Source organism: Rhinopithecus roxellana, chromosome 7, assembly GCF_007565055.1.
Source record: "Rhinopithecus roxellana isolate Shanxi Qingling chromosome 7, ASM756505v1, whole genome shotgun sequence".
NCBI classification, from domain to species: Eukaryota; Metazoa; Chordata; class Mammalia; order Primates; family Cercopithecidae; genus Rhinopithecus; species Rhinopithecus roxellana.
The window spans coordinates 1,490,151-1,502,411 of NC_044555.1; the positions used below are offsets into that span (position 1 = coordinate 1,490,151).

General features: G+C 39.3%; 1 protein-coding gene across 13 annotated transcripts in view; it reads left to right on the forward strand.

Annotated features, from left to right (window-relative positions):
* GK (glycerol kinase) overlaps positions 1-12,261 on the forward strand; it is an 81,967-nt gene that overhangs the window by 25,164 nt on the left and 44,542 nt on the right. For 6 of the 13 annotated variants that reach the window (XM_030933715.1, XM_030933716.1, XM_030933719.1 and 3 more), the window contains 2 exons: positions 398-475; positions 11,151-11,234. The exons of 2 other annotated variants lie outside the window; for them this stretch is intronic. In XM_030933715.1, the coding sequence (XP_030789575.1) occupies positions 398-475; positions 11,151-11,234 (162 nt within the window). The remainder of the gene's footprint in view (positions 1-397; positions 476-11,150; positions 11,235-12,261) is intronic. 5 more of the 13 variants (XM_010358168.2, XM_010358164.2, XM_010358166.2 and 2 more) reach the window with 1 other exon arrangement.

Sequence of the window (12,261 nt, forward strand, 5' to 3'; positions counted from 1 at the left end):
GGAGGAAAATTTCTTGTAGCATTTGGTAAACAATTGAATGAGTTGATTATTGGTCTGCTCAGAATAATAAATTGGGTATTATAAATTTGCAAAGTTATTGCATTCCTTAAAGCAACCAGTATGCCTTTTATTTGGGTATTGATCTGGGTCCATGTCATTGTGTGCTAGTAGTAAAGCTGGAAGGAGTATGTAGAAATGAAAAGAAATACTTGGCATTGGGTATTGGCATTTTCTGGAGCCACTCAAAGAAAATAAATGAATATCACTACAAATATTTCTAATTTTTTAAAATTTGTTATGTTTAGTTGCGTCTCTAGTAAGATGAGAGCTGTTCTCCTGAAGTAGTTTCCTACTTGTTAAAATTTCGACTTCCTTCTGTTTAACTTTCTCTTTAAAGCTATTGGTGTCAGCAACCAGAGGGAAACCACTGTAGTTTGGGACAGGATAACTGGAGAGCCTCTCTACAATGCTGTGGGTAAGCTGTCATGCATGGATGTCAAATGTAGGGCCTTTCTTCACATTGCAAATGTGGTCATGTTAAAAAATATCTTGCTAAAAAAGCATGCAGTTGCCAGGCGTGGTGGCTCACGCCTGTAATCCCAGCACTTTGGGAGACTGAGGTGGGTGGATCATGAGGTCAGGAGTTCAAGACCAACCTGGAAACCCCTTCTCTACTAAAAATACAAAAATTAGCCGGGTGTGGTGACACACGCCTGTAGTCCCAGCTACTCGGGAGGCTGAGGCAGGAGAATTGCTTGAACCTGGGAGGTAGAGGTTGTAGTGAGCCAAGACCTTGCCATTGCACTCCAGCCTGGGCAACAAAGTGAGACTCCATCTCAAAAAAAAAAAAAAAAAAAAAAAAAAAGCATGCAGTCATGGTCTCTATAATCTTGATGGGATGGGCAGAAGAGTCTGCTAAGAAATTGACTGCTGTATATTTACCATTTTTGGATCATGCATATTCACATATTGTATGTGAATTAACTCTCCTATGCTCTCTCCTCTTGCTGATTGTCTTACAAATGGGCAAATGTTTGCCAAATTGTTTTGACATCTAAAAGAGATCTTACCTCCTTACCCTCAAAAAATTGAAATAACGTATGTTCACAGTCATTTTTCTACAAAATACTTGTGTGTTTGTCTTTCCATCTAGGAATCTGAATTCTTCTTGTAAGGTTATAAAAATAGAATATTCAAATTTTAGCTGCTTCTGCTACACATGTGGCTATTTGAGCAGAGATTAAAAAGCCCAAAATCTCAAATATACCACTTTTAGGTATCACAACTTATTAGGTGTAAATGATCCTAAGTATATTTTAGCATCATTATTAGCATATGACAGTTGTTGAACACTGAATGACATGACCACTTCCTAAAAGGAAAATTTTGTTCTAAATTGCAATCACTAAAAGACTTCATTGTGTCAGATAGGAAAGCACAATTTTTTATCCATAAAATACTAGGTTGTGGAGTGGGGAATGGAATCAGAAATTATCAGAGAGGGGATAATTTTGGGGGAATAATCTTTATTAAAAGTTAGAGTAATGTTATTGTATTATAGGAAAGCATTTACTATGTTTTCTACATTTATGATAAAATAAATTCTCAAAAAATTTGAAAGAATTACAACTAAAGATCCTTTTAGTACATCTTTTTCTGTACTGTTTTTTTTTTTCTTTCTTTTTTTTTATTGAGACAAGGGTCTTGCTGTTGCACAGGCTGGGGTGCAATGGCACAACCTCGGCTCACTGCAACTTCCGCCTCCTGGGTTCAAGCAATTCTCCTGCCTCAGCCTCCCAAGTAGCTGGGATCACAGGCGCCCGCCACCACGCCCAGCTATTTGTGTGTGTGTGTGTGTGTGTGTTTTTTAGTCGAGATGGGGTTTCACCATGGTGGCCAGGCTGGTCTTGAACTCCTGACCTCAGGTGATCCACCTGTCTCAGCCTCCCAAAGTGCTGGGATTACTGGTGTAAGCCACCATGCCCAGCCAAAAGTAGATCTTTTGAATGTTTATTTTGTTCTCATTCTCATGAGTAGTTCATTTTGAATATAAGTAAGACAGACTAATGACTAGTATTTAGGAGAGTATCCTTTGATAGATCAGTGTTAGCTAATTTCCTGAACTAGTTAAGGTTTTACTTTCTTTTGTTTTCTTAATGAAAGGAAGAGTCGGCTGGGCGCGGTGGCTCAAGCCTGTAATCCCAGCACTTTGGGAGGCCGAGACGGGCGGATCACAAGGTCAGGAGATCGAGACCATCCTGGCTAACACGGTGAAACCCCGTCTCTACTAAAAATACAAAAAAACTAGCCGGGCGAGGTGGCTGGCGCCTGTAGTCCCAGCTACTCGGGAGGCTGAGGCAGGAGAATGGCGTGAACCCGGGAGGCGGAGCTTGCAGTGAGCCGAGATTGTGCCACTGCACTCCAGCCTGGGGGCAGAGCGAGACTCTGTCAAAAAAAAAAAAAAAAGAAAGAAAGAAAGGAAGAGCCTGCTCACACAAACCAGAAAGTTCCAGTTAAATTCTGAGCTTTTTTTTTTTTTCTTTTTTCTTTTTTTGAGACAGAGTCTTCTCTTTCACCCAGGCTGGAGTGCAGTGGCACAATCTCGGCTCACTCTACCTCCCAGGTTTTAGTGATTTTCATGCCTCGGCCTCCCAAGTAGCTGGGATTATAGGTGTGCACCATCACGCCTGGCTAATTTTTGTATTTTCAGTAGAGACAGGGTTTCACCATGTTGGCTGGGCTGGTCTCAAACTCCTGACCTCAGGTGGTCTGCCCACCTTGGCACGCCTGGCCAGTTCCAGTTAAATTCTAAACATTGAATTGTAAAAATGGAGCTTTGGACTTTGAATTGTTATTTTTCAAATAATGCAACTAGGTAAGCTGAAGTTACTCTTACAGTAAAGATTTAAGTAAATGTTTTACTAGAAAATCTTTCTGTGATGTGCTTATTTACTTATTTCCTTCTCTTCTGCCTGTGTCTCTCTGCACCCCTCCCCCATTCTACATGCTTTGCAGTATTAATTCAAATGTTCATAGAATATGAGGAACTCTTTTCTTCTATCCTGAGCCACATGCATGTTTTGAGAACCTCTTACATGTTTGATGTTATCCTGGGTACTATAAAAGATACAAATTATATTGGCTGTTTTTGTAAGCACTTTATAATCTAGTTTTGGAAAGGAAAAACTAGATTAGGGAACAATCCATAAAACAAAATTAGGGAATAGTTGATAAATCATGTGTTGATAAGTTGAATAGGAATTAGAGCAAGTACATATCAGTATAGATTTTGAAATTTTAGCATACTTTTCACAGTGGAGGTTGAACTCCACTTGGGCCTTGAAGTGTATGTTGGATTGCATTAGGAAAAGAGAAAATTGAGGAATAATGTGAACAAGCTATGAAGGTGAAAATGTGCACACATATTTTGCCAGAGTAAAGAAATGGATGAGTTTCATGCATAGGTTGACTCATTTTTTTCATTTTTAGTAGAACTAGCAGTGATAATAATACTCAGTAAGTGCTAACTGCTATTACTTTGGGATTGTGCTAAGTATTTTACCCATATTATTTAATCTCACTGACCCTGTGAAACAGATTTTACTACCCCTATTTTATAAATTAATTGTGAAAAAGCTCTATAACTTGTCCAATGGCATGTAGCTATAAGTAGAGTAAAGCCACAGTTTAAACATGAACACTCTCCAACCTCAAAACTTATGTTCTATTTTGAATAGACAGGGGTTGGTGAGGATATAGAGGGGGCTGAAAGCCATGCAGTGTAGTGTAGACTTAAAGCACAGGGCAGCTTGAGGCAAAACAGATGATAAAGGAGAGTTTAGCCATCCCATGGTGGTGGAATGGGTTGTTTCAAGCACATCAGTATGCTGAGAACAGCCAGAAAACCTGGATGAAAATGAAATAAAATTCTGAAGAACTGGAAGGCTACCAAGGCAGTGAGGAGAGGAGGAAAGCCCAGAGATGTAAGCCTAGCACTTGGTGTTGCTTATCTCCTAGAGACATCGGTAGGTTCTGAAAGGAGTATCTGACAGGTCCATAAAGATAAGGAGGCAAAAGGTGGAGTCAAGGGCTGCCAAGGGTGAGGATGAGTATTGGTAAAATCCCAGACTTTGAACTGGAACTGTGAAAGGTCAAATCCTGAAAGTGAGGTAGACTGAAAAATAAAGCAACCGTCACAGGAATTGAAGCCCAGATTCAAATGATCTTTAACGCTAATTGGATTAAGATGATCTGAGATTGCTAATGCTAGTGGCCTAACTTCCTTTCAGAAATAAAAGTAAATCCTTTCTGGAGGAAGACAACATCAATTAGAGCCTCAAAAAATCTCTAGAATTTTTCATATGCATTATCTAGTTTTCTATTAAAAAAACCATGCATACAAAACAAAACGTGACTGAAAAGCAACAGAAACAAGTGACATTAGAAACAAACTCAAGAAATTCAGATACTAGAGTTTTTAGACTTTAAAATAGCCATAATTAATATGTTCAAGGAATTAATTGACAAGATTGAGATTGATAATCTTGGCAAAGAATTGGAAGTCCATTTTAAATGGACATTCTAGAACTGTATTAAGAACTCAATTGATGGGGTTTTACCATCAGAGGAGACATAGCTGAAGATGAATTTGTGAGCTGGAAGATGAATCAGAACTGCAAGAGAGAGTAAAATATTTAGACTGAAGCACAGAGAAACAAAAGTTTAGAAAATGCACAAAAGAATGTAAGAGAAATATGGGAAAAGGTGAAGAAGTTTAATATATTTGTAATTGGACTTCCAGAAGGAAAGGAAAGAGAAAAAACAAGGCAGAAGTAACATTTGACAGATAATGGGAGAAAGTTTTTCAAAACTGATGAAGGATAGCGAGCTGTAGATTCAATAAGCACTATAATCCCTAGGCAAGATAAATATACAGAAGACCATACTTATGCTGGGATATGAAGATATAAAGTTTTGAAGTAGCCTGAGGAAAAAAGATATGTAAACTTCAAAAAGAGTGACCCTAAGACTTTCAGCTAAGTTATCAATGGAAACAAAGGAAGTCAGAATGCAATGGAATGAAACCTTTAAAGTACTCAAAGAAAGTAACTTCCTTGCCGGGCGCGGTGGCTCAAGCCTGTAATCCCAGCACTTTGGGAGGCCGAGACGGGTGGATCACGAGGTCAGGAGATCGAGACCAACCTAGCTAACACGGCGAAACCCCGTCTCTACTAAAAAAATACAAAAATCTAGCCGGGCGAGTTGGCGGGCGCCTGTAGTCCCAGCTACTTGGGAGGCTGAGGCAGGAGAATGGTGTAAACCCGTGAGGCGGAGCTTGCAGTGAGCTGAGATCCGGCCACTGCACTCCAGCCTGGGCGACAGAGCGAGACTCCGTCTCAAAAAAAAAAAAAAAAAAAAAAAAAAAAAAAAAAAGAAAGTAACTTCCACATACAGTTCTATATCCAGTGAAAAAATTATTAAGAAATGAAAGTGAAATATACTAGGAGTTGGTGAGGATATAGAGGTCACCAAAAGCTATGCAGAGTAGTGTAGACTTGATACACTAGGCAGCTAACCCATTGTCTTAGTCTATTCAGGCTACTGTAACAAAATACCCTAGATTGGATAATTTATAAACAACAAAAATTATATTGTTTATACATTGGATAGGGCATAAAGAGGAGGGAGAAAATAAAGCAAGCCTGTGAGATTTTCAGCCCGAGAGAACAGAAGGAAATTAAATAATATTTAGGGGGTACCAACCTGAGAGAAAAAATGGCCTTGTTTTGGACAAGGTGAGTATTGGACTTGTAATAGAAGCTAATTCTGGGCAGTGAGAAATTAGATGGTTCCAAATGTAGACTTGAAAATTGATAACATAGATGAGATAATCTCGATTTATTATAGATGAACTCACTATAGTAATTAATGTAAAATTAATCCAATGAAAGAATAGGTGCCTTTCTGTGTTCCAGGTTTTGTGATAACCCTTGGCATATAGTGACAAACCAGGAAGACCTTGTACTTGCCTTTGTGCTACAGAAACTAAGGATGGGAGTTTGGAAGCTAGAAGGAGAAAGGGAAATAGGAAAGGAGGAGAGCCACTAAGAAATAACAAGGATAGATTCTGCCCCCAGTTATATTTCATCCAGGAAAACACTGAAGTGTCATATCTCCATGTAGGTCTTCAGTTGAAAATATCAACATAATATTAAATCTTCAGCAGTTTTATTCTAAAGCAACACAAGGTAGGATGGATGGAAACAATGAGACTTTCACATATATTTGTCTTTGAACTTCTTTTGCTTTGTTTATATCACAGTCTGTGGGTTTTATACTTTTTTCTCTGTCTCAGTTCAGGCTGCTTTAACAAAAATATCATAGGCTGGGTGGCTTATAGAGTAGAAATTTATTTCTCACATTTCTGGAAGCTAGAAGTTCAAGATCAAGGTGCTCACCCATCTGGTGTCTAGTGAAGACCTACTTCTTGGTTTGCAGATGACTGTCTTCTCATCCTCATATGGCAGAGAGTGACAAAAAGAAAGCAAGCTCTCTCCTCTTTTAATGAGGGTACTGATCTCATTAATGAGGGCTCCACCCTCATGATCTAATTTACCTCTCAAAGGTCCCATCTCTAATACCATCATATTAGGAGTTAAGATTTTAACATGTGAATTTGGAAGAGACATGTACATTCAGTCCATAGCATTCTCTTTGTATGTTTTCTTCTTTCCTTGTCTATTTCTCTTGTAAATCTCTGTAACTCTAGGCCTGTCCTTCTCCTCTTTATTTCTCTGTCTTACTAAATTATACAACAGATGATATATGCATATATATAGCTGTATATAAATATATGTATATATTTTAAATAGAGATAGGGTCTCACTGTGTTGAGTAGGCTGGTCTTGAACTCCTGGCCTCAAGTGATCCTCCCATCTCGGCCTCCCAAAGTGCTGGGATTACAGGTGTGAGCCACCATGCCCGGCCAGATGAGCAATATTTATTACAAACAAGCATATGAGAGGAGCACCTTATGTTTCCCTTTTTAAAAACTTCTATGTGGCCTCCTTTCTTTATGGCCCAGAGATACTTGATAAGCAATAATTCACTCACCCCCACTACAGTAACAGAAAAACCAAGATAGGAGAACTTCAGGATATCATTGTTGGCCACGGCATAGACTTGATGAAGGTTAAGACCGAGAAGGGCTATTTGTTTTTGCTTGCAATAAAGGTATGTTCATTTATTGACATCTTTTCTATCAGATACAATTATAAACAGAAAAAAATTTAAATGGGTCAATTGAGGAACAGATGGCCTAATTTACAAGTTCTATATATTTTTTTAATTACGTGATTAACAAGGTAAACATTTAATGTGATATCTAAAATGGGGAAATGTCACTTTGCATCACTGCTTCCCAGCCACTGTGCCATGATGCGGGCATTTACAATAATGACCTCATTGATGGATCCGCAAGAGCTTTGTGGCCCTGGATCTGAAGCAGGCCTTGGGCTTCTCCTGCCTCTTTTCAGTTATCTGAGTCCTTCTGATACTTCTCTCTCTCCCTTTTAGCATTATCTTCAATATTCCCTTCCACGGGGTTTCCTCTACCCACCCATTTTTCTAAGCCTTTTCCTTCCAAACGCAGCTTTTATTAATGGTCTACATAACTGGTTGTCTTCTATTACTGAAAAAGTAATTAACCCACAGACTCAATTGATCAGGAAGCACAAAACTACCCAAGTAGTTAAAATGTGAAGTGGGAGAAGGCTTGAATCAGTGATGTTTAGTATGTTTACACATACATTTTACTGATGCTATCAGAGAAATGTTCTGTCCGAACTTTAATGGCCTAGCTGTATTTCCCCCTAATTGGCCAAGTTTGCTCACTCACCACTGCAGTTGATTGGTATGCATGATAAGTATAGAGCAATATGACCCTCACTCTGGTAGCTTTCTGTAGAGCACAATTTTTGATTTAATATAAAAATACCATTCATAGGCCGGGCTTGGTGGCTCATGTCTATAATCCCAACACTTTGGGAGGCCAAGGTGGGTGGATCACCTGAGGTCGGGAGTTTGAGACCAGCCTGACCAACATGGAGAAACCCCGTCTCTACTAAAAATACAAAATTAGCTGGGCTTGGTGGTGCATGCCTGTAATCCCAGCTACTCGGGAGACTGAGGTAGGAGAATTGCTTGAACCCAGGATGCAGAGGTTGCAGTGAGCTGAGATTGCACCATTACACTCCAGCCTGGGCAACAAGAGTGAAACTCCATCTCAAAAAAAGAAAAGAGCTGGGCGTGGTGGCTCAAGCCTGTAATCCCAGCACTTTGGGAGGCCGAGACGGGCGGATCATGAGGTCAGGAGATCGAGACCATCCTGGCTAACACGGTGAAACCCCGTCTTTACTAAAAAAATACAAAAAACTAGCCGGGCATGGTGGCGGGCGCCTGTAGTCCCAGCTACTCCAGAGGCTGAGGCGAGAGAATGGCGTAAACCCGGGAGGCGGAGCTTGCAGTGAGCTGAGATCCGGCCACTGCACTCCAGCCTGGGCGACAGAGCGAGACTCCGTCTCAAAAAAAAAAAAAAGAAAGAAAAGAAAAAAGGAAACCATTCATAGAAGGGACTAATCCAGCAAGGCAAGAGTCCCTGGCTTAACACTTGTATATTAAAGAAAACCACCCACAAAAAATATTTCATTGTCCCTGAAACATTTTTCTATATTTAAATGGTAGTGCAAACATTTTTTTTCTAAGATGTTGGATTTAAAGTTCCCAATGGCACACATAACTCTTTATGCAGAGTGTTGCAATTTTAAAGACTGGTTATCGTTTTTACATTTGTTTTCACATACTGGTTAATAGTGGGCCAATTATTAAACCTATGTGATCATGAGTTGAGATCTGAACCTTGAGCTCAGTCCTTTTATCTTTTCTGGAACTGGCTTATGTTTCAAAGAATCAGCAGAAAAGAAAACCATAGATGACAAACCACCTAAAACTCCTAAGCACACTTAACTTTAAACAATAAAGTATGTTTTATTTTTTTTTAATTGGTTCTTTGTGGGAGGTTTTTCACTTTTGTAAAATCTAGAATTTTCAGCTTCATTAAGATCCACTTATTTTCCATTAAAAAAATTCCATTATTACAGGATTCTTTGAAAACCTTACATCTCCCTCAATCCTGGGTAAAGAAATACTGCTGTATTTTGGAGTGATTGAATTATTCAAATCTGTCCAAATAAAAAGAAACTGACTTAGTTTTCAACTTTGAGTTCTCCAATCTTTAATCATTATTTTTATCCCGTTAAGACTGTGACGTCATCATGGCTATACCTACCTAGAGGTTTAATTGAGATTCAGGCTCTGGGTTCAGATCCTAGCTTTTCCACTTCCTACAATTCTGTGCCTGTTCCCTTGAGAGTTAAACTGGGGAGATGAATAGTGTATACCTTATAGGCTTGAGGTGTAGATCAGTGCGTTAATCCATGTAGGATACTTAAGCCAGGGCCTGACAAACTCTAAGGTTTCAGTAATTGTTAGCTAGGGCCACTGTTCTGAATTGGCTGATAGCCTTTTTCATCCAGTAATGCCAGATGAAATGATTGGTTTATACATGACAGGTGTTCCTAGGGGAAATGCAGAGCCTACCTGGAATCACCCACGCTCAAGTCAGTCATTGATATTTTGGCATTTTATACCCAAGAGCTGAAATTGGCTTTAGCCCCCGCCTTTTGGCATATATATATATATAAATCAAATATTCCTCCCCAACTCTCTGTTTTACTTTTGGCCCCACCTGTTTCTGAGAATGTCATCAGGTGAGGGGCAGCCATCAATATAGTCTCTTCTACCTTGCAAATGACCACTTACCCAGCTTAATTAATAGCTTAGCTTTTGACAAATAGTAAAATGCCATAACTAAATCTGTTTTACTATCATGTCTCTTGTGGGAGAAACAACCCGTAACACTTTGTGTAACTGTCAGCAGTCTGTGCTTAAGATATGTTCTGTAACCTGGAGCCTCACCTTCACCTCACTGCCTATCACCCTAGCAGCTCATGACGGACCATTTCAGAGAAGATTTATTATTTGTCTTTGTTTCTAGTCAACTGGAAATCAGTGAGATGATTTTAGTGGGTTTTTTTTTTTTTTTTTTTACTGTATTTTGTTTTTCCTTCTATTGTTATGACTAATGAAACACTGGAAATTTATGAGGTTTTATTATTCTAAATATTTTAAAAATAATTTATTCCTCTGTACTGTGTGTTACTATGTCACTAACTCTAGTCCATGGGGATTGAGGCAACTACATTTATCTTCACTCTTCAAACTTTTTGTTTTTTCCAGAACAAACTAAATCTACCAGACAGATTGGATGTGACTATTTAATACAAATAAGTTCAGATCGTCTAAGTTGTTTTTATTAACTTACTTATTTGGTGGGCTTGACCATTTAATTACGCTTTACTTGGTGTAGATAAGGGGAGGGACATACCTTCTAGAAGTGGGCTGTCTAGTGTTCTGGACTCCCTAGCATCTATTTTCCTTCAATTTTTTTCCTAATTACTTTGGAAGTTAGCAATCCCCTGTTCCCTCTAGACACATTGTTCCCTTCTGTGGAGGTGCCTTTTACTCCCAGCTATCTTACCAGGAAAGTGCTTTCTTGGGGACCTGCCTTCCCAAAGCAGCCCTTCCATGTCTTAGTGCAGATGGTCACAACAGACTGTAGCATGCTCCTTGCCATTCCTTTCTAACATCCCCTAGGATTGTGCTCCCTCAGTACATCATCCATCATTTCAATTTAGTGGTTGAATGAGTAGTCGATTACCACCTGAGCCACTTTTCTAATTAGGATGCATATATGTTGCCAGGTAGAGAAGAGTCATCCTAAACAAGAAGCAGGTATTTACCTGTCTTCATCCAAATGAAAATATTATTGAATCAGAGATTTATACTGGACTTCCTTTGTTCCCTTTCTGCTCCCTGCCTCTTCCTTTTCTTTTTCTACACTCCAGTGTGTAGAAAAATGTTCATTCTGACGAACTTGCCCAAGTGATCTATCATTTCCTACATGGTCAACAAGAGACCTTGAACCTGGCCATCTCTAGCATGAATTGCCCTTATTTCTTCTAATGCTCCAGCTGCTCCAGTTTCTCCTGGCCCTTCAGTTCCAGTTGCCGTTGTTCCCTCTGGCTCTTCAGTTCCAGCTGCTGGTACTTCCTCAGGTATTGGTGCTCTAGCTATTGCTCACTTCCCAGCCTCCCAAGTCCTATATGTTGGGGGAAATTGACTTCTGCTGCCAGATCTGGATCTGTCATTCCTTTTGATTGTTCTCAGAGATTACCTACACAAGGGGCTTAGTCCTCCAGCTTGGGAGTCTTCTCTTTGGCTTTTGGTCTCTTCTGCAAATCTAATTCTGCCGTCTTAGCTTCTTTAATGAGTTTTCTAATTTTTTTGTTCTTAATTCAATTAATTTTGAGCATTTGTGAATTGCTTGGTAGTGTACCAATCACTGATTGTTTTCTCTTTGGCAGTTTTACTAATGCATTCCATGTATTCTAACTGCCTTAACGTCTGGCTATAAAAACAAAGTAATTATTATGACAGCTTTCTGTGATCATGGAACAATGGAAGGAGAAAGACTTCAGAGACCATTTAGTCCAACCTCCTTATTTTATATTTACAGAATCCAGACCAAGAAGGGTAAAATGAGTTGCCTAAGTCACATAGCTTATTGTTGGCAAAGCCAAACATTGAATTTTGGTCTCCCTGATTTCACATCCAGTGTTTTGATTCTTTGTGGTGAGGATTTAACTCTGTTTACCGCTATTGTCAGTCATAGCTGCAAACTTTCAAGTGAGGAATAAAGTGCCTCAGTGGTCCTTGCTAATAAACAATAGAATCACAGGGCCACTGGGACTCAGTCGGGGGGGTTTTTTAGATTTTTTTTTTTTTATTTAACAAATAATTGGAACACACCTAGTATTTTAAAGAACATGCTCTTCAAAAGATGAAAAGAGTTTCTCCTGGGAGGCGGAGGCTGCAGTGAGTCGAGATTGCGTCACTGCACCCCAGACTGGGCCACAGCACGAGACTCTGTCTCAAAAAAAAAAAAAAAGAGAGAAAGAGAAAGAAAAGAGGTTCTCATATTTTAGTTTTATACTGAATTACTTGAGATACTTTTAACAAAAGTACAGAGGCTCACAGCTCAGGCCTTGCCTAGACCTGCCCTCAGAATCATGCAAGGTAGGG